The sequence below is a fragment of the Hermetia illucens genome, chromosome 2 (genome assembly GCF_905115235.1).
Source record: "Hermetia illucens chromosome 2, iHerIll2.2.curated.20191125, whole genome shotgun sequence".
NCBI classification, from domain to species: Eukaryota; Metazoa; Arthropoda; class Insecta; order Diptera; family Stratiomyidae; genus Hermetia; species Hermetia illucens.
Genome location: NC_051850.1, coordinates 190,063,826 through 190,086,981, shown reverse-complemented (window position 1 = coordinate 190,086,981; position 23,156 = coordinate 190,063,826). Strand labels below are relative to the sequence as shown.

The following is a 23,156-nucleotide window of genomic DNA, read 5'->3' as shown; positions in this document are numbered from 1 at the left end:
TTCATGTCGAAACAGCACTTACTAATGTTTGGTTTATGTATTCGAACAGACGGACCGACGGACAGATGGACAGATGGACAGAACTAAAACAAAGTAGTGAAGGGAAGAAACAGGGAGAAACAGCAGCACTGCAGGCAACGCCTAGAGTCCTGCTTCCATCTAGGGACAGCCCCTTCACTATTAAGGAAACTCCGGAGCTCCGTAAAAGACCGAGAGAATCTAATGGGGAACCGGAATCTCCTCGACGTAGCCAAAAACGCAAAATGGAGAAAACGCCTCCACGGCAAATTCGCGAAAGACTACTAGAGCCTACGGCGAAAGACGGTAACTCCAATCAAGGTTCCACTTGGACTAAGGTGGAAAAGAAGAAAAAGCTGCAGAAGAGAAGCAGGCCCGATGCGCTAATAATAACAAAAACAAGTGAGCTTACGTACGCTGATATTCTGCGCAAGGTCAAAACAGACACCTCGTTAATGGAGCTAGGTGAAAGTGTGAACCGCATAAGGCGAACACAGAAGGGCGACCTATTGCTGGAATTCAAACCAGGCGAAAACAAGTCAGAAGACTTGCAGAAAAAAATCGAGTCGTCACTGGGTGAGGCAGCAGAAGTGAAGCTCAGTCAAAATCGAGTGGTTATTGAGTGTAAAGACTTGGACGAGATCACAACGAAGGACGAAATTTGTCAAGCGCTACGATCCCAGTTGGGAATACAGTCGGTCCAGGAGCGAGATATTCTACGGCTGAGGAAGGCATATGGCGGCACACAAACTGCGTCCATAAGCCTAACACTTGAAGCGGCCAAAAGGGCTATCACAGCCAGTAAAGTTCGGATTGGCTGGGTCGTCTGCCGACTACGAGATCAGATAACTCTGAAAAGATGCTTCAGGTGTTTGGAATTTGGGCACGTGGCGAAGAGATGTACTAGCGTTCACGATAGGTCCGACCTGTGTCGTAAATGCGGAAATAAAGGCCACATTGCAAAAGCCTGCGAAGAAAAACCCAATTGTCTGTTCTGCAGGCAAATAAACGACATTGACAGCGCCCATGTCACAGGCAGCAGCACATGTCCGGTGTATAGGAAGGCGATCAACACTATGCGCAAATGAGGTTCCTACAGCTAAACCTGAACCATTGCCAAGCGGCTCAGGACCTGCTCTCCCAGGCGATATTCGAAAACAAAATCAACGTTGCTATTATCTGCGAGCAGTACAAAAACCTAGACAGTGGAGTATGGGTCGCGGATAAGAGCGGAAAGGCAGCGATATGGACATGCGGAAATCGGGCATAGAAGGAACCACCAAGATCCTCGAGAATGGCTTCACTAGAACAAAAATAGGCGGAATATCTATTTACAGCTGTTATGCGGCTCCAAGCCTTACGACAGAGGAGTTCCATTCTTTGGTGGAGAGGCTAGCAACAGACGTACACAACCATAGTCCTAAGATAGTGGCTGGAGATTTCAACGCATGGGCTGAAGAATGAGGCAGCCGAGAAACGAACGCAAGAGGACGAATATTACTCGAAGCTCTTTCTCGTCTGAATCTTGTAGTGGTTAACACTGGATGCGTGAACACTTTTCGTAAGAGAGAAATGGGGTCCGTGATAGATGTCACTTTTGTTAGCGATGTTTTAGCTAAGGATCTGCAGTGGTATGTCAGTGACGAATATACACATAGCGACCACCAGGCCATCATTTTTGAAATCAGACATGGAAAACGAATGAAACGGTCTCGGACGAGAGCTGAAAGGTGGGCAGCTAATAGGTTTGACGAGGAGATTTTCGAAGAAGTTCTGCAGCAAAATACAGCGCTTGAAGGAAGCGCAGAAAATAAAGCTCTGCAGATTGGCGAGAAGTTGCAACGAGCACAGAAGCGAGTTCCGAACTTTTGGTGGAATTCTGAAATCGGAGAATGCCGCAAGGCCTGCCTCAAGGCCAAAACGCACAGTCAGCGAAATAGAAACCGATCTGGAACACGAGCAATTACATGAAGAATATAAAAACGCTCGGAAGAAACTACATGTGGCCATCATGAAAAGTAAAAGCGAACACTTTAAGCGACTGTGTAATGAAGCTGATACGAACCCCTGGGGTGGCGCCTATAAAACCGTAATATCGAAAGTTAAAGGCAAACGCTCCCCACCGATCTCTTCCCCTACTCTGCTTAATGAAATAGTAACGGATCTTTTCCCACAGAATGTGAGTACCGCTGACCTTCCCACTGTCGAGATAGACACCCCCGAAGTTCCAATGGTAAGCGAAAAGGAGGTCCTCGAAGTTGCGGATAAAATTGTTGGAAACAAAGCACCTGGCTTGGATAGCATCCCCAATAAAGCTCTGAAGGCAGCAGTAAAAATAGCTCCAAATATGTTTGCCGAGGCGTTCACCACATGCCTTAAAGAAGGAGCATTTCCTACACAATGGAAGAAGCAAAAATTAATTCTAGTCCCCAAGCCAAACAAACCTTTGGGTGAAGCTTCGTCCTACAGGCCGATATGCCTTCTAAATAATACTGGCAAACTATTCGAACGAGTAATCTATAACAGATTAATTCGAATTGCCGAAAAGGATGGCGGTCTCTCCGAAAATCAGTTCGGTTTTCGAAAGGGGAGGTCTACAACCGATGCACTTGTCCTAGTAGCTAACACAGCTAAGACCGCACTTGACGAGGGCAAATGTTGTGCAGTGATTACACTTGATGTGAAGAATGACTTCAATTCCGCTAGATGGAGCAAGATACTTGAGTCCCTAATCAACTTAGGCGTGGCGAAGTACCTGGTGCGTATTGTTGCCGACTTCCTAATCGATAGGACTCTGTGCTGCGAGTCAGATGAAGGAATGAAATCCTACCAAACGACATGCGGAGTTCCACAAGGGTCTGTCCTAGGGCCACTCTTGTGGATTATTATGTATAACGGGGTACTGACCCTAGACCTTCCTACTGGTGTGGCCTCCATTGGTTTCGCGGACGATATTGGTGTGACGGTTGTTGCACGCCTTCTCGAGGAAGCCGCGCTCTATGCAAATGAAGCAGTCTATGAGATTAAATCCTGGTTAGAGAATGCTGGTCTACAGCTCGCAGAGCATAAGACGGAAGTAGTACTTATTACCAAGCGGAGAAAGTGCACTTCCATGAAGATCAAAGTTGGAAGGCAAACAATTTATTCCAAGCCTGCACTTAAGTACTTAGGTGTAATGATTGACCAGAGGTTGAATTTCAGATTGCATGTGGAGGGTGCAGCAACCAAGGCATATAATATCGGAGCGCTGGTTGCGAGAATGCTACCAAATATAGGTGGCCCAAGGCCGAGCCGTCGACTCCTTATTTCAAGGGTGGTCAGTTCGATCCTACTGTATGCAACCCCAGTATGGGCAGATGCACTGGAAAATACAATAAATAAGAAAAAGATTGGAGCTGCGTATCGCATAAGTGTACTCCGAACATGTTGCGCTTACAGAACAATATCTAATGAAGCAGCTTGCGTGATAGCAGGAATGATCCCGATTGAGATTCTGGCGAAAGAAATACAACGACTTTACGATCGAACGTACCTCACCAGAGAATCTCCTGCCCGTCGGCGACAATTCGCACGAGGTGAAACTGTCGCGGAATGGCAAGAGAAGTGGGACGAGTCAGAAAAAGGCCGTTGGACTCACAAAATCATATGGGATATCCGGAAATGGATCGAACGACCTCACGGCGAAGTAGGTTTCGACCTAACTCAATTCTTGAGCGGACACGGAGGCTATCGAGCATATCTGTATCGATTTGGGCGTGATGATTCGCCATATTGCCCACAGTGTGCAAACATTCCAGAGGACGCAGAACACGTCTTTTTTCACTGCCTCAGATTCGAAACCCAAAGGGCTACATTAGAAGCTACAACCGGGGAGCACTTTACACCCGAAAATATCATGGAGCTTATGGTGAAAGCCAAGGGGATATGGACCGAAGTTGAAAAAGTTATTACAGCCATCGGAAAGAAGCTTAGGCAGGAGGAAGTCATCCGAAAGAATGAACGCGAGAGGAACACGAATGTTGACATGAGCGCAGAATAAATTCTGATCCAGCCCGCGACGTAATACCAAACGGGAGTCCCGCGGGGAGAGTGGAAGGAGAGGGAGGTGGTTTTAGTGGGTAAGAGTCCCACATAACGGTGTGGCAGGAGCCTGCGGTAGCTTTTGAAGCTTTCCACCTTCCATCGGGACAAAAAAAGGACAGACGGACAGACGGACAGACGCACAGACGGACAGACGGACAGACGGACAGACGCACAGACGGACAGACGGACAGACGGACAGATGGACAGGCGGACAGACGGACAGACAGACAACCTTAATAAAAAATGACAGCAGTTTTTCCAAGATATCATAAAAAGCTGAGACATACTGGTTGCAAGACAGATTATGGAGGGCAGTGGTCAGTCAACCGAGCTAAGGAAGAAATTCCTTAGGGACACGAAGTAGGCTTTGTGGAAGCTGAGTTTTGGACCCTCTAAGAGAGGAGATGGTGTGCAAGATAAGGTAAGATAAGCGGATTTATTGCGAGATACTAAGAAATGAAAGTGAAGAATGTTGGAGAAATTAGATCGAGGAGGCCGTTATTATGATCGGAATGGATGTTAAATTGTCAAGGCGTAGCACGAGCAAGAATTCATGAATGTTAAGAGAGCTTGGGACGAGAGGGTGATATGTTTACGGAGAACGGGCAGTCCGAGAGAGAGCATTCGCCAACGCATCAAAATATTCTTCCACTAGAGAAGCTGGACAACATCGCGGAAAATGAAGACAGGAAATAATGAACGAGGCACAATTCAAAGGAGAAATATGAACAGTGATTGCCTCATGGGGGCGAATACTTAACAAGGCGATAGGTAAAAGAAACGGCTGTTTCACGGGAACTAAATCATGTCCATCTATGAGTTTGCCCGAACCTTGCACATAGAGAACGAAGAATTGAGAACCCATCAAGAAGCTCAGAGTATCGTGCAATACGGACGTGGCCGATGTCCGCAGATCTAGCAGCTTAGTTCTGAGTCCTCTGACTTTTCGATATTGTGAACCGAGCCGCCACTCAGGGCATTCAAGGTTAAATGGTCAGATACGATCAGGTCTCAGTTGGTTTAATGATGATTTCGAGATCCACGGATAGAGCTGCGATAAGTTCACAGATGGGAAAGGTTATAGAGTAGGCGGCGAACATAAAGGATAGGAAATGAATATTGAACCTTGGGTCCTGGGAACCCGGGGAAAGAAATTAGCCCATGGTGAAATATAGTGGGCAATCATCAACCTCTAGGCGGAGGAGGTGGTTATGCTGGTAGTGGAAAGGGTAGCGAAGATATATTGAATATTCGATCTTCTTATGAAGCTGGGAACGTGATTATAGATAAAAGCTATACAGCAACTACCTCCTATTCAATGCTATTTAGAGAGATGGAACGCTTAATGATAGCTGATGACGAGCAACCATCTGGATCGACTATGGTAATCCATGTACCAAATTATAGAATACATGTAAGCACTTATAAGGCAATCTGAAAGACATTATAAGGAGGAACAAAAATTAATTCAAAAAGTTTTGTGAGAAGGTAGATATGAAACATTGAAGGATGGTTTACATTATAAAGAGGTTATGGCAACAAAGGGTGCTCTGCTTTCACCCTGTTCAGAGAATAATACTTGTCCTTTCTCTTCACCAACAGAACTGCAGATATCAAACTTCTGAGCAATTGAAGGAGTACATCTCGAAGATATCGCATCTTTAGTTATTTCGATAGAGTTTGTCAATAAAGAGTTTGTCAATAACGAGCTCTTCGCTTGGATGGTATTCCCAATAAAACTTTGAAGGTGATTGTAAAGTTTAGGCCCGACTTCTTTGAAAAGAATCTTGAAACCGTGTATGATATCCTATGAAAAACCAGGGATTGATACTGTTATCTTAATCTAGTCAACCTCCAGGGCATTTAGTATCAAATTGCGCTATTTGCCTGCTGGATACGGTAGGTAAAATTACAGATAAGTTCATTAACAATAGGCTTGCCCAATTTGTTGAAACCAGTTTCATAGTGTTGTACGCATTTCGGGGTGCTTTCTTCACAGTGAATACAATAAGTAGGTGTTGGGAACATGGCAAGAAGCGCAGGCAATCAGTCCTGGTCACAGTTATGTTGTTTTGATGTTGGAGCCGAGAAATCTGCATATTTCCCCAAATCAAAGATACATTGGCTGAAGAAGATGTTTCTGGGTACATGGTAGGGTTACATTTTGGTGTTGATTGTGGTACGGAAAGATCGATGCTCCTAGAGAGTACATACGTCGTCATAGTGTTGTGTAATGGAGTTCTCGTATTTTTCGTCCTTGAATAGGTCAAATTCGCAAATAATTTGATTAAATTTGTTACCATAAAATATTTGAAAGGTATAGGAGGTTACATAACGTAGACAGTTACTGGGAAATGCTGATTTCAGTCTGAATGAGAATACGGAAGTAGATATGATTACGAATGATAGGAAGGGAAATCCTATCACAGTAAAAGTTTTCAATTCGGTTATGAAAGCTAGGGGTAGTGATTGATGCAGAGTTGAAGTTCGCGGAGCCTCTAGGGTATGCCAGTTAAAATGGCGCCAATGTCATCACGGGATATGTACTATAGGTATGCTGTCGGATGTCAGTGGGCCGAACGACAAACAGAGATTAGTCACACGCTGTTCAATTAGTCGTCCGTATGGGCAAAGAACTTTGAAAAATTCGATAGAAAAAGAAAGAAGTGCGTTTAAGATTCCATCAGAGGAGGTAGTGCTGGTTATAATTCATCTGTTCATCTGGAGAAAACGGAGAATCTTCTGCAGCGTGTACAGAACAGAAGGATGTTAGGCAGTATGCCATCGTGTAAAGGATGATGAACAAACAAACTCGCCACAAATATATAGAGAATGTATAAAATGATCTCAAGTGGGAAATTTAAATACAGTTCATCATAGGACCTGGCAGCTGGTATGAATCGTGTCTGCATCATTTTTAGTTAGACGATTCTTTGAATTATCCTGGCTGCACAAGCAAGGCTAGAGGACCCAAAGCACATGCTTTTCTATTGCCCCAGATTCGGTGCAAGGCTATCCCACGAAGTTACATTTAAATGATGGGAGTAAAGGCTGGAGTGACAGAGGTGCTTTTTGGAAAATGAACTTCTCAAAAATGTCTTGTCTAAATTAGCCGTCGCCTTTAGATACTCCAACTGAATCGGACGGATGTTTTTAAAATGTGTACACCTCCATGCCACAAAGAGGGAACATTTAACGATATCGGGGACTTGCCTTTCAGATTTTACTTTGAAAAACCTACATAGAAAATTGTATGCCAACAGCTTTTCGCACTGAGGCCTTCAGCTGGCTGTTATTGGTTATAATAATTAGGTTGTCATAATGGCGAAAGGAAACGAGTGCTCCTTAATTACTATAAAGTTGAGCAGATAAAATGCCCGTCAAACCCATGAGCGTTGACGATTTCGTAAACTTTGATCTTTGTTTGATCAATCAAATCCTCTAGTTGGCTCGCTAATAAATCATAAAAATCAAAATCATTACGCTTTCATGCATTCTCGCTAAGAACCGAGTCGCAAAAAGTCATTCCCTCGCCGAAGGATAATTGTCCTTAGCGAATTCGGTTTTAGTTCGCGTTGCCGTTGCTCCTCGCATTCAAGGTCGCCGCATTATCCGCACCCGCCCTTCAGCATAGATAAAATCCAACACTGACATATCTCCAATTTCAACTCTTACGCTACCCAAGTCCATAGTTTGGTGAAAGTTTATCGAATTAAGGATTGGATCAATATGACTTCGGGACTAAAATAAAAACGTGAAAAAGTCTGTCGAAGGAGGCGACTGGCATGAGGATAAGCGGATTTGAGGGATGACACCCCGTTGGAGCACAAAGTCGGATCCTGATCTTCCAGTCAAAGTTTTTTGCCTTCAGTTTCGTTGGAGAGCATGACTTTAACATTCTACGTCACCTACGCAGACGGATTTCGATACGGAGGGTTCATGGTGGTTGCGGTGATGGGATTTTCTTTGCAATAGAATCGTATACCTACTTTGAAGCGTGCTAAATGGTTAACGTCCTGATGTATGCATCCTGTGTACATATGGGCGTGTGTGAAATTTCATCAAATTAAATTTAGGAACGTGGTGTGGTTTTGTGCGAGCTACAAAGTTCTCAATTGGGGGGATTTCGATCCACGTTCGCTGACAAAGATGCGGGAGTTAATGGCCGGTAGGAGGAGTAAGTTGGAAATTCATTATCCATTGATTTTCATTGTCGGTTTTTTGAATGAGAGCGGATCATTTGAATTTTGGAAATTTATCTGGGGGTAATTGCGCAACGGTAATTTCCACAATGACTTCGAATTCAGCAAAGGAATTTTGTATAATTATCCTGGGAAAGTTTGCTAAGGAGAACCCACGTTATCTGGAACGCATTTAATATTACATTAGCCGAGTTCACTTTGAAGGTTTAGACCGGGGAAGTGAGTCAATGCTAAATTAAGGACGAGGAAATATTGTGGCATAATCAAATTTAATCGAGGCCGATCTTGGAACTGCTGACGTGGAGGACCTTGTTAAATTCCAGGTATTACATAAAATATAATTTATTAAAATATGATTATCTGCGAAGAAGATTAACGAGCTATGTTTTAGCCGGGGTCAATTACACTATCAGAAGGAATTAAGGGCGACCTACATGCGTACGACATTCTTTCAAAATCTTCTTTTTCTTCTTCTTTTTCTTCAGCCTTTGTCCCGTTCACAAGCGGGGTCGGCTCGTCGTGATCGGTTTTGCCATTTGGCTCCATCGAATGCCGGATCTGGGTGCAATCTCGAGGCTTTTAAATCCCCATCCAACGCATCAAGCCACCGATGTTTCGGCCTACCTTTTGGTTGTTTACCATCGACTTCGATGTTCAGACCAATATTGGCAAGTGAATTCTCGTTACCACGACTTGCGTGACCATACCATCGAAGACACCTCTCTCGCAATTTTTCCAAGATCGATGCAACCCCATAACCATCGCGGATATCCTCATTTCGGATGTAATCAAAACGTGTCAGGCACTAGTCTAACACAACATCTTCGTCTCCATTACCGCAAGACGCCGTTCATTGTCTTTTATAGTTGGCCAATACTTAGACATTCTTTCAAAATATTTAAGCAAATTACACAAGGTACACCGTCAGGTGTTTGGTGAATGCTCGTGCATGTATGTATTATATCAAATCTTTCTATAATGCCAAAAAGGATTTGAAATTCTATATCAGAAACCACAGTGAACTGTAAATCTTTCATTCTTCCCATACTTTTAATCTATTTTTCTGTATATTCCCGGTAATTGCTACAGACATGTGTCATGCTCAAGAATCTACATTTTCCTACATTTCTAATAAGTCTAATCACATCATCGGATACATTTGATATTTCACCAAAATGCTACCCAGCATTGAAAACAAAAGCCTGGAACGTTCCCTAATCGTCTACTAAAATCTACTAAAAGTAACGGCAGTGGGAGGGTACAGTGCACAGAGGCAACTAATCAAACGCTACCTCACCTCTGCCTTAGAAGCAGCGCAACTCTCTACAATTGGTCCGGTGGTAAGACTCACGACTCATCCAAAAACGAAGTGATATTTTCCTAAGCCAGCCTCGCGCTGACAGACGTGGCGGTGAATGTGCACTGCCACAGAAGGCGCGTCTGTTATCTTAGTATACCCAACTTATCTTAAAATAATCTTGGCAAAGCCGCAAGTACTTTTAATTCAAAAATATTATTAATTAATTAAATTGAAAGTACTATTAATAATCGTTAGCGTGTCAATCGTAATGGTACACTATAGAACTTCGATGCACTGTAGGAGGTAATGAGGTCAGCGTTTCGCTCGCCCCCGTTTATTACCCTAGTTTGTCTCAGGTACTGATTCATAGCTGAGTCGATTGGTATCCGACATCCAGGCACCATACAAATCCCTCTGCCACCAGTGTGATTTGAACCACGACCTTCCGTATGACAGCTTGGCAACAACAAAAATACCAACCGACAAAACCAGAAGAACCTCTGAGCCGAATGATACACCTTTTTATGAAGTTCTCAAACAGATAGTGGCGAAGTTCCTCACCGAAAAAGGTAAACCTCATCTGGCACATAGGAGCAGAGAAGGACAGCATATTCAAGAAGTGCTGAGCGGTCTTAAAAAAAATCTAGCACCATCGCACAGGGTCCCACTGACGATAGAGAAACTGTTGAACTTTAATGTATACCTTTAAAGCTGCCATAGCCCCCAGTTGCGTGAAATAACAGACGAAATAAAGAGAGGATTAAAACGACGAATGTGGCCTTTAAATTTTGCAGTACCCTTTATACTTTCTTATCCCCGCCTCTCACATCCTGCACAAATTATGACAAACTGAGATCCGCTTCACAAAATACTAATCAAGAATTTCATTTGATGCCCACACGACTATATTCTGAAAAAAAATGTAGATCACTTTTTTGAATGCATGCGACCCCTCTTGAACTTAACCTGGAACGGTGGCAATCACAGTTCGGCTTTCCCACCAAATATGGTAATAATAGATGTAGCCGTTTCTGAAAAAAGTAGGTGTGACAAGCAAATAAATACTAAACTGATTTTAATACACATTATTAAGATGCAAGATACTAATATCTGGTCACTTGTGGCCACGCTGGCAGCATTCTTGCTAATTGGAAACTACCAGTACTCCTGCTTAAACAAAGTTCATTTATTAATACCGTTGCCAATGATGGGCAATGTATCGCTTCTTTCCCGAAGTTCAACAATTCCGAAAACTTACACTATTTCAACTGTTCTACACCATGTGGCCGTAGGTCGACTCATTTGTAGATTCAGAGACCCCGCCCTTTTTGCCGCCTCCTTTTTGTCCACTAGTGAACCCCGCAATAGAGTTGTCGCTGTTTCACCCTGTGTGACATATTCACTTCCACTTTTGCCTTCTAATCAGCATTTCTACAAGTATATGACTTCGACGAAGTTCTTTATTTTTTACTGTCTCAATGACACAGAAATATATATTGGTGGAAACTTGAAGCTTTCCATTAACAGTGGCTATCACTTTACATGTACTATTACCATATAGAAGTTTGAAGGGAAGATTGGCACGGAATATTCCCAGCTTTATTTTAGTACTGAAATAGCTATGTTTACAGATCCTAGTATTTAGTTCGTATTTATCTCCAATCTGAGTTCACTTTCTCCAAATCCAGACTTATTTAATCAATATCCATAGCTCAGTATCATCAACCTAATCCTACTCTTTGAAAATAGATTACATCGTCCATTTAACCAGCTACGGCCTTCAGTTAAGGCAACACGATCGATGCCATTGGAAACAAGAAGAAGAAGTAGCAGTGGCATAATGCAACTGTGGCGCACTCAACTTTGGACTTCAAATTCCGAAGTGCTCGATGCAGGAAGCGACAGTTTTTTCATCATATGAGCAGGGTCTAAACTGTGCGCATTGGCCAACGATGATGCGAAGCGCGTTCATTTGTAGTAGGCCATTCACCCACCTGATGTCTGGATTGCATGTCATACTCATTAACTCATGTACCGTTTGCAGCATTGTAAAGCGGCGACTGCACTTATCAGTCGTCGGATCAATAGCTGCAAGACATTTATATACCTCATACAAGAACCGTGGGTTGTTGGTGGGGCAGTCAGGGGCCTAAACTTCCAACATGCTAACCTATTGTATGCCAATGGAAGCGATCGACCCCGCACCTGCATGGTAGTCTCCAAAGACTTCCAGGCTAACCTGGTTAACGACCTATGTGGTGGCGACACCACATCGGCTAAGCTTACCATAAAAAGTCAACAGGGAGATAAAGAGATACTATGGTGCTCTGCATATTTCCCCTACGACGCAGAAGACGTTCCCAGTGGAACATTCATCAGAGCTATCCAATATGCCAAAAGTAGAGGCATGGGGGTAATAGCAGGATGTGATGTCAACGCTCACCACATATGCTGGGGAAGTTCGAACATCAATGCAAGAGGATCGAGACTACTGGAGTATCTAGTAGGAACCGATTTGCAGATCCTAAATGTGGGTAATGAACCCACTTTCTTCAACGTGGTTAGGCGAGAGGTCATCGACAGAGAGTGGAGAGTATCAAACGATATCACACTCTCGGATCACAGACGCATTGATTTCGTTATGGGCATGGATCTACCTCCACCCACTCCATTTCGGAATCCGAGGAAGACAGATTAGGTAATGTATCAAACAGAATTGAGCGCCCGAGTCACGATCCCTGGGAAGCGCATCAAATCCATTGCTGGAATTGAGAAGACAACCCAGATGATCACAACTAGCATGAGAGAAGCTTTCGAAGAAAGCTGTCCACTCAAGATGCCAAAGAAGGGTAAAACACCATGGTGGAACTCGGATATGGCAAAACAGAGGAGAACGACAAGGATGCTCCCTAATCGTGCTCTGAAGGGTGAATCAAGCACTAGCTGGAATCGCTATAAAGAGGCACAGAAGGCTCTAAAGAAAAGCATAAGATCGGCTAAACGATCATCTTGGAGACGCTTTTGCGAAGAGACTAACTCACTTGAGGCAACCTCAAAGCTGAAGCGGATTCTGGTCAAAGAACGTAGCCAGAAACTGGGTTACACAGAAAGCGATGAAGAAACGGCAAATCATTTGCTTGAAGTACACTTCCCAAACAGGATCCAAAATCTAATCTCGGGGCCAACAGGTGCATACAGCCCTCAACCGAGAGACTGGAATCTGGCATGCAAAGTAGTATCACTGGAGCGAGTGAAATGGGCATTTAACTCGTTCCATAGATACAAGTCTGCAGGCCCGGACGGCATCATCCCTGCGCTAGTAATAGAAAGAATGGATGCCATGGGTCTATATATTCGGAATATATATCGCGCATGCCTAGCACACGCTTATATTCCAATTAAATCGCGTGATGTGAAGCTGTTGTTCATTCCCAAACCAGGAAAACCCACCTACACAGACGCAAAAAGCTTTCGACCGATCAGCCTAACGTCCTTTCTGCTAAAAGGACTAGAAAGACTAGCAGATCGGTTCATAAGGGACACACACATTCCTAAGTGGCCACTTCACCATAGGCAACACGCCTACCAGAAAGGCAAATCCACGGAGACAGCACTCCATGAACTTACGGCAAAAATTGAAAAGGCGATGTCCGAAAAAGAATACGCCTTAGGCGCATTCATGGACATCGAAGGTGCCTTCAATTATGCCCCATTTGCGGCAATTTGTGATGCGGCAAGACAGCATGGAATCGAACCGCTGCTAATCAGTTGGATCCTTCACATGCTAGAGTGGAGAAAAATCCACATATCGGTCGGCCAGAAGTCTATTGAAGCAGGATGTCTCAGGGGCTGCCCACAGGGAGGGGTTCTCTCTCCACTGTTATGGCTCTTGGTGATGGATACCCTGCTGTGGCTCCTGGAGGACAAAAAAGTCTTCGCGCAAGCATTTGCGGACGACCTAGCCGTAATAATTACCGGCAAGTTTGCGGACACAGTATGTGACCGCTTGAATGCAACTCTGCATGTAATCCACAGCTGGTGCCTCCGCAGTGGACTCACGGTGAACGCTAGGAAGACTGGACTAGTTATGTTCACTAGGAACGTCAGGTGAGGTAGCTATACGCTACCCACCTTAGCAGGGGCGGAAATCCAGCTGGCATAAACAGTCAAGTACTTAGGAGTACATTTCGACTCCAAGTTAACGTGGAAGCATCATATCCAGGAACAATATCAGAAATCCTGCAGATTGCTCTGGTGCTGTAGGAATGCGATAGGTAAGACCTGGGGACTTTCACCTAAACGGATATATTGGATGTATACATCCATAATAAAACCCATTTTGATGTATGAATGCATCGTCTGGTGGCCAAGACTGAACTTTGCTTACAGCAGGAAGCTGCTAACGCAGATTCAGAGGCTTAGTTGCCTAAGTATTACTGGAGCAATGAGTACTACGCCGACTGCGGCACTTGAAGCTATCCTAAATTTACCCCACATTCACTTGGAGGTGAAACGGAAAGCAGCCTACGACGCATATAGGCTCGATACCATTGCGGCGTGGAAAGGCGGCCAATCCAACGGGCATGCGTCTATCTGGAAATTCCTTGAAAAACATCCGGTAGTCCTGATGCCGACCGATCATATGGTTTCCAGATTCGTCTTTGAAAAGACATACACTGTCGTAATCACCGAAAGAGAAGAATGGTCGACAAGTGGCCATGAGTCTTTTCAGATTACAGACCTAATAATCTTCACCGACGAGTCGGTCAAGGAGGATGGATCGGGTGCAGGTGTGTTCTCGGAGAATCCGATCATAGAACTGGCCCGACCCCTCCGGAAAATGACGACCATATTCCAGGCGGAGATATATGCCATTTCATTGGCAGCAGAAGAATGTCTGCGACAAAAATGGAGGGGACGCACCATTCGAATCTGTTCCGACAGTCGGGCGGCATTATTAGCACTAAATGGCAATAACATATCAAGCAAGTTGGTGTGGAGTTGTCATCAGGTGCTGCTGAAACTTGGCCGAATGAACGAAACATTCCTGATGTGGGTGCCGGGGCACTCTAACATCGCCGGTAATGAGGGGGCTGATAGACTGGCTCGCCGAGGGTGTGGATCCACAATGGTGGGGCCAGAACCAGCTCTTGGAATCCGACCATCTACTGTCAAGTCTACTCTGAAGGGTGAAATTGCAAGGATTCACGCAACCGAGTGGAGAAATTTGGACTCTTGCCGGCAAGCGAAAATCCTTGTGAAGAAGCCTAGGGCCACTAGAGCGGCATTTTTGCTGTCCCTTAAGAAGTGGGACATGAAAACCCTAGTAGGGCTTTTGACGGGACACTGCCCCTTAAACTACCATATGGAAAAGATTGGGGTAGTGGTTTCGGCTGTGTGCAGCCAATGTGAGGAGGAGGGGGAGACAGCCCTGCACTTTTTATGCAGCTGCCCGGCATCCTCAGATCTCAGACGAAGACACCTTGGCAAGGTTTTCATCAATGAAGAATCTGCACACTCTCTGCCTCTTGAGAATGTTCTCAAATTCGCTAAAGCCTGCGAACACCGTAGGCAGGAAGCCATTGAATAGGCAACTACGGGGATAGTACAATGGGCCTAATAATGGCCTGAGTGCTCGGTGCTGCGGCTCCCCCCAGTTAACTAAACTAACTAACCCATGTACCGTCTTTAGTTGGGGCTCGTTTGATCAATTTTGGATCAAATTCATACATGGAAATTATGTCTTTGTCTCGCAAAATTTGATACAAGCTCGTTGTTGTAAATTTAATTTCATTTTTAGCATTGAAACAAATTTAAAACACGTCCTCAAACAGAGGAGATGAAAGGTGCTAAGGCCTGTATAGAGATTTTGTGTAAAGCTTTTGTGTAAAATGGAATTTTTTAGTTAAACATGCACAGACAGATGACGTACCATTACGGCTTGAATATTAGAAATTTAAATGATTTCTTAGCAAAATACACAGCTTCTGGGAATTCTTGACAAGGATCCTTGTTTTAGACAAGGCAGGAGACTATTCTACATCGCAAGTTTTTCCCTGAGGGGTTTGAACGCCAAATATTAGAAACAGTCATTTTAAAACGTATTTAGTTCATATAGTTTATTACCTAACTTAACATATTATTCTACAAAACAACATCATACGAGTCTCCTCAGTTCTTTTTACAAATTGTAAAACCGTCTCCAATACAAGCTGCATAAGCCACAATATGTGGTATAACATTCTGCTCCATGACACCTGAGACCAAATGAGCTTGAGGACCCAAAGCGAAAATTCCAACATCATCTCCACCGTGGGTTTCAGCTGGCAACGGAGCTAAGCTTGGATACTCATAATCCTTGTTGGCTGTAAAAAAAAAAAGTAAATTTGTGCATCTTTTCTGAAATCACAAAGTGGAAAACTTACTCATATCTTGTCTTCTCAAGTCCAATCGTCCATTCTGCTCAGCACGATACCCGGGACCGTTCGCATAAGTTAGTGTCGCATATGGCAAACCATCGATTGGGCTGATTTCACTATTCACACCCAAAATATCTGTACCACGGAAGGAGTAACCGGCAAGGGACATACAATGTGCGTGATCTGAGGTGACTATGATGAGTGTATCTTCACGATTGGTCAACTGAATTGCACGGTCGATGGCTTTCGAGAACTCAACAGTTTCATCTAAGGCTTTTCTAGCTTTGGTCTCATGATGAGCATGATCGATACGACCACCTTCAATGAAAACAAAGTATCCATTTCGGTCTTTCTGCAACATTTTAATGGCAGCTTCGGTCATTTCAGCCAAGCTAGGTTGATCGGTTTGTGCTGTCTTATCCAAATTGTATTGCAGATGACTTGGATCGAACAGACCGAGAAGGTATTGAGTCCTATCGTAATCAGTTTGCAGCAAGCCCTTTCGATTGTACACGTAAACTCCATTACTATGTTTTCGTTTCCATTCGTCGATCAGATTCACACCGTCTTCACGTTCGCCAGCGTTGCCTTGTTCATCTTGCATGCTATTGGGCAGGAACTTGGTACGTCCACCACCAAGAATCACTTTGAACTCTGTACCAGTTCTATTGTTAACTAACTGACTTGCAATATCTTGGCAAATTGCGGGATTGTGTCCATATGTCCTTACATCAGCATCGCACTCATATTCACGATTGGCGACGTGGGCATAGGCTCCAGAAGGACTTGCGTGGGTAACGCGAGCCGTTGTAACAATACCAGTTGATTTTCCTGCTTTCTGAGCCCAAGCGGCAAGGGAATCCACCTGATTGGCGGGATCGGCCTGTATCCCACATTGATTGTAGCGAACTTTTGCAGTTACTCCGATTGTACCATAATTGGCTTTAACTCCGCATAGATAAGCTGTTGCCGAGCAAGCAGAATCGGCTACTTGACGGTCCACGCAATATGTCTGTAAATATATTTTTTTTTAGTAATACCGACGAACGTTATCAATGTAAAATAAAAAATCTCCGTGTACCTTCGATAATCCGGTGTGAGGGAACTTATCAAACGCCAATTGGGATTCTTCACCTCTCAATTTCTGTTGCTGCCCCATGTAAGCTCGACTAGCTGCATAGGTGGGAATAGACATACCGTCACCCAAGAAGAATATAACATTCTTGGCTACGTTCAGATTCGGTCTACGGAACACTTGCTCCCGAAGTCGATCCTGCGCCAGAGAATTCCAGAAAGCAGCATTTTCTTCCTCGGCATCCACATGTTGCCAGCGATTTTCAACTAAAACTTCTCCAGCTTCGTTTAGTGCGGGTTGTGGATGGTATGGATCCTTCGGGACTGTATGGAGTGAATAATATAAAATTATAATTTTCCTTTCGATCGAAGAGCAAATTTATGGACCTAACAGAGTTTATTTTTTTTTTATTGCAAATTTTGCATCGAAATAAATTTAATAATAATCGTTGGCGCAACAATCCATGTTGGATCAGGGCCTTGAAGTGTGTTAGAGCACTTCATTCAAGACCGTAACGGTACACTAGGAGGCAATGTGTTCAGCATTGCGCTCGCCCCCCGAGATTATTACCCTGATTTGACTCAGGTAGTCATTCACAGCTGAGTCGACTGGTGTCCGACGTCAAATTACGATACAAATCCCACTGCCACCAGCAAAATTTGAACCGCAACCTTCCGTACGACAGTCTTGCGCTCTAACCACTCAGCTATCCGGACAACCGGATAAATAAATACATTTAATTGCAATAATTGGTAGGTACAGGATCACGACAAGATTTACACAGCAGATAATGCAAAATTCAGGATGTTCACAAAAGTCACAAAAATCAAACACTTACCAAATTTACTAATCTGCCTCTTTTCACGGATTGAATGACCCAACGCCAGCACAAAACATCCCAAAACCAGGAGAAACCTCTTCAAAATGTACCCCATTTTGACTTAAAACGCAATCACCGTTTCACTCAACACTCCCAGAATTAAATTCTATGGGAAAATCACTTTAAACAAAATTGCGAATTTACTCGGGAACAACACTAACCCACGCAGCTCAATTGACCAAATGGCATTACTTTTCAGATTGTTACAAACTTTTATACACAATTCAAGGCGCTAAGGTTATCAACAAGTTTTTTTTTCGTATGCAAAACTTGTCTCCCAATGTCTCACGTCGGCCGTTGGGGAATTCTAGATTCATAAAAACAGATTAAAGTGAAAAGTTCTTACTTTCTTTATTTTTTTTCCCCAGGGGCCGATTATTCTTCTTAGATTTTTTACAGGAAAACATGTATGAGTCAAATTTCAAGGGTGTGAACCGTATTCAGATTTAAGATACAGAAGAGTTACTGGCCGCCTTGTGAGACACAATAGGCGCCTGTGATCTACCCTTACCTGCGTAAGTCAGCTTTGATATGACTCTATTGGAAATTCGGAACAACTAACCACAGGGGTTACCCTAATTTAGATTCTAGATAGTATTGTCTTAAGGAAGATAACACCGAAATAGTTCATTGATAGTTTGAAAATGTTTTTGGTGTTTGGAAGTCCGATTACCTGTACTCCAAATATGATTATAGATAATTACCTCCCCGACTCAAAGGCGCTCTTTTGGAGAGCCGAATGAATGCGGTTGGAATATTCTCCGTAGCTAATTGAGTTTAAAGTGCATTATGAAACAAAAAGACTAGAAAATGCGACAGGAACCGGTTGAACGCTTCTTGATCTTGTAGATACATTAAAGGCAGCAGCAACAATCTTAATAAATTATGAGGAGTTGTAAGAGATGATAAATCCAGACGCTTTTATTCTATTCCTTTTAAATTCCGTAGTGGTAGACTTGCTGTTATTAATTACCGCGGAAAACCTGTCGGTATATTTACTTGAATGAAGTTAAGATGCTTTTCTCGTTTGTTTGCCACTTACCGGTCAGTCTCTAGATTAGTAATTTCATCCAGATTCTATGGTGCTTATTAAATATGAATATGTTCTAAATCGATTTTTAATTATAAGAAAAATAAAATGCAGTAGCTACTTTTTACAAAAATACCGTATTTCTATTCAATTCGTTTGATCGATCTCAAAACTGAAATTTCGAAAATCTCACCCCAGTCAATAACAGACTCTCAAACATGGGGAGAGTACTATTTGTATTAGAATAAAAGTAATCTGCTTCATCTGTAAAGTTGATTTTCCCTGTCAATTTTCGAAAATTGATAAGTTTTTGAATTAATTTAACCCCACAAGATTGGCAGCCATAGTATACAAAGGGCGGAACACTTCTTAAGGGGGTCATCCCGTGTAAAAGCCGTTTTTTGCCTTTTTTTAGAATGTGTTTGTGAAGAACTGGATAAAGATACAAATATGAATTTTTCACCATAGATTTATTAATATCTTGAGCGGGCATAGTAATTTTTCCAGCCCGATCGCATAGTTCATTATTGAAATACAGAGCAATCTATACACCCATCTCCAAAAAAAGATCTTTTTCTGCTACCACGCTGGAGGGCGCTGCGATCATCTTAGAGAGAAAAAGTAAACGGCATTTTAACGTACAGACTTAACTATAGTCCGCAAACTAGGATTATTAAAAGATATTAAAAGCTAAATTTTTGGTGCCCTGTTAAACTTTTTTTTGTGAATTTTGGTGTTTTTTCACGGCTTCTTCAATGAATAAAAAAAACTTCTGAATGTATTATAGTTTGCGGACCGTAGAAATATGTTCTGAATAAGTTCTGAAAATTTCAAAGAATTCCGTTGGATAGATTTTGGACTACGGTGGGAGCCGATTTTCAACATGCAATTTCGAGAAAAACGCATTTAAAAAGTAAAATGCGATTTTTAGCCATAAAACCTTAACTGACTATTAATCTGCCATACACCTTAGGTTTCTTGAAGAAACACATGTACGGCCTTGGTTTCAATTCTTGTCCTTTTAGCCAACTCATTCGAACGTCATTCAGACCGATAAATACGAGCTTTATTACGGCGATCGACATAAATTCGGTATGTGACTTATCACGTGGTTAACACTATAATTTCCGAACGCCTCCGAATATCAAAAAAACACTTCTTTTTTTTTGAGGGAGGGGGAGGTAAGGTAGGTGGATGCATTTACGCACACAGTGTTGGACCCCCGATTCGGTACGTCGTCGGACTACCAACTAAACACCTCCCCATCGTCAGAGAGCTAGCCTGGAACCGTTTGTCACATTACTTCGGGCTAGTCCTCGAACTCTCTCGCCTTGGGGAGCCTTCAAATCAGGGAATTCCTTTCACCAGCGGGAGGGGAGAGGAGGAAGGGATCTGTCAGTTCAAGGAACCCCCTGCCATCCGACTCCTCCACCGGTCGAAATCTATCTTCTTAGCAACGAGAAGGGCCCGAATGTAATGGGCAACAAGATTCCACCTGTCAGCAGTCCTCAGCATCTCTTCCACAATGTTGTCTGGTGAGAGATCCTCTGTGTTTAAATAGAGCTACTGACGAACCCCATCTCACCTTCCACAAGAAAAAAAAGTGTGGTGGGCGTCGTCCACAACTCCATTGCAAAACACACAATCCGGAGAATGCGCCTTTCCAATCTTGTACAGTTAAAACTGAAAACTTCCATGCCCACTTGAAAATTGGGTAAGGAAATAGTCAGTCTCACCATGCTTCCGATTCAGCCACGCACCTAAGTTGCCGATGAGCTGCGCAGTCCATCTGCCTCTAGTTTCATTTTGCCAAGAGAGCTGCCACTCGTCTAGAGTGTTTTGACGTTCTTCGCGAGCAACCACTTCCCTTGGCTCATCTCCCTTGCGCTTGTATATGGCCTGACGCTCCCTAGCAAGAAGGGCAACGGAGATCACTCTCGCGATCACCATCACGGCCGGTTCAGAGACAGTGCGGTACGCAGACGCCACCCGTAAAGCTCCCCATCTCAGGAGATCAAAAAATCACTTTGCCCATATATTCTACACTATATCTAGATATAACTGATGTCAAAAAAAAAATTCGATTCAGCGGATCCGACACACGGGATGACCCCCTTAAATAAAAGTTGACATGGTATCGCATTCAAAACCTAGTGATCGACTTCTTTAAGAAAGTAAATATCAACCACAAAGTATGCATGCCCGGAACAGTGTATACAGAAAGTCGATTGCTTCAGCTAAAAAAAACTTTTCGAACTCCTAGATAATACCCCAGACCATCAAAAGAAGCAATGAAAAGGAAATGTTCATTAGCAATTACAAAATTATTATCCGTAATAAAAATATTTGATCACTTTTCTATGTAATGGGTTTCGTCTGAGTGGAGCCCCTTAAATCATCATTTAGCGTATCAAGCCATCGTTGTTTCGGTTGACATTTCCATCGATTTCGATTTGGCCATTGAGTTGATCATAACACTGAAAAATACTTCTCCACGATGGGTGCAACCTCATATCAATTGCAGATGTCATCGTTTCGGACATGATCATGGCGAGTTATACCAGTAACTGATCGCAACATCTTCTTCTCCATTACCGCAACGCGGCGTTATTTGTCTTTGGTAACCGACCAGCGCTCAGAACCTTATATAACCAATGGCCAAGAGCTTCAATACGAAATACCTAAATTGCTCAGTTCTGTGCAGAATCTGCCATTGGGATCAGTCGTTAAGAACTCTATTTTATCCAAATTTAGAGACTGCGCTGTATGAGGTGCCCTCTTCGAACTTTGTTTTTCAGATCGCCGTAGACGGTTTAACCCATCGCACGAGTTCGTTGGTCAAACCTGTTCTCTGAATCCAGGAATGTCATATAGAGAGAGGGATACTTCTCACGGTGTTTCCAACGAGTAAACGATTAACATACCTTTCGTCAGTAGTTCCTTAGTTATTGACAAACCCGACTTGGTTCACGTTGATTTCATTGATATTGCGAATGCTAAAAATCTTCAGTGCCTTAAAGAACAATTGTATTGGATAGTAATTTGAACATTCTACCGTACTGCCTTTCTTTTTATATATTGGAACGGTCATGCTCTTTTACCAATCAGATAGTTGTTTAGGATTTTTTTTTTTTTTGGAGTAGGGTAGGTGAATGCGTTTACGCACAGAGTGTTGGACTCCCGCAACAGCACGCTGGCGGACTACCAACTAAACACCTCCCTGTCATCAGAGAACTAGCCTGGAACCGTTTGACACATTACTTCGGGCTAGCCCTCCCGCTCTCCCGGCGTTGGGAGCCTTCAAGTCAGGGAATTCCTTTCACCAACGGGAGGGGAGGGGAGGAAGGGAGTTGTTGTTAGTTCAGGCAACCCCTTACCGGCTGATGCCTCCGCCGGTCGAGTTCAATCTTCTTCGTAGTAAGAAGAGCCCGAACATAATGCGCAATACGATTCCAGCTGCCAGCGCTCTTCAGCATCTCTCTGACAATGTTGTCTGGAAAGAGCTCCCCTGTGTCTGCATAAAGCTGCTGGCGGAGGCCATCCCACCTCTCGCAAGAGAAAAAGGTGTGTTCAGCGTCATCCGGCACTCTATTGCAGAACACACAATCAGGAGATCGCGCCTTCCCAACCCTGTGCAGGTAAGACTGAAAACCTCCATGCCCACTTAGAAGTTGGGTAAGGAAGTAATCAATCTCACCGTGCTTTCTGTTCAACCACGGGTCTAATTTGTCGATGAGCCGCGCAGTCCACTTGCCCCTTGGCTCATTTTGCCAAGAAACTTGCCACTCGTTAAGGGTGTGTTGACGTTCTTCACGGGCAACCACTTCTCTTAAGTTTTCACCCTTACGGCGATAGATAGCTTTGCGCTCCTTGGCAAGGAGGGCAACGTGCCTCCCGCAATCACCATCACAGCCGGTTCGGAGACAGTGCGATAAGCAGACGCCACTCGCAAAGCTCCCCGCCTCTGCACTTGAGCTAGGCGTTTACGATGCACCTCCTTGTCAAGGGCATCAGCCCATACCTCCGCACCATAGAGAAGGACGGACTGCGTTGCTCCCATGAGGAGACGTCTCCTAGTTGATATAGGGCCGCCCACATTCGCCATTAGCCGACTCAAGGCCGCGACTCCTGCTGCAGCCCTGTCCGCGG

General features: G+C 43.7%; 1 protein-coding gene across 1 annotated transcript; it reads right to left on the bottom strand.

Annotated features, from left to right (window-relative positions):
- Positions 1–15,692: 15,692 nt before the first annotated feature.
- On the bottom strand, positions 15,693–18,177 carry LOC119648750 (alkaline phosphatase-like). The gene is made up of 4 exons (XM_038050573.1): positions 17,936–18,177; positions 17,104–17,420; positions 16,029–17,034; positions 15,693–15,968 (listed from the first exon to the last, which is right to left on the bottom strand). Exons 1-4 carry the CDS (start codon positions 18,030–18,032, stop codon positions 15,775–15,777), a joined length of 1,614 nt encoding a protein of 537 aa, XP_037906501.1. The 5' UTR covers positions 18,033–18,177; the 3' UTR covers positions 15,693–15,774.
- Between the last annotated feature and the right edge of the window lie 4,979 nt (positions 18,178–23,156).

Excerpts from the sequence above, each read along its gene's own strand:
- LOC119648750 (XM_038050573.1), bottom strand. The coding sequence starts at position 18,032 with ATGGGGTACATTTTGAAGAGGTTTCTCCTGGTTTTGGGATGTTTTGTG. Across the intron at positions 17,421-17,935 it reads GAGGCAGATTAGTAAATTTG|TCCCGAAGGATCCATACCAT; the intron begins GTAAGTGTTTGA and ends CACTCCATACAG. Across the intron at positions 15,969-16,028 it reads CTTGAGAAGACAAGATATGA|CCAACAAGGATTATGAGTAT; the intron begins GTAAGTTTTCCA and ends TTTTTTTTACAG.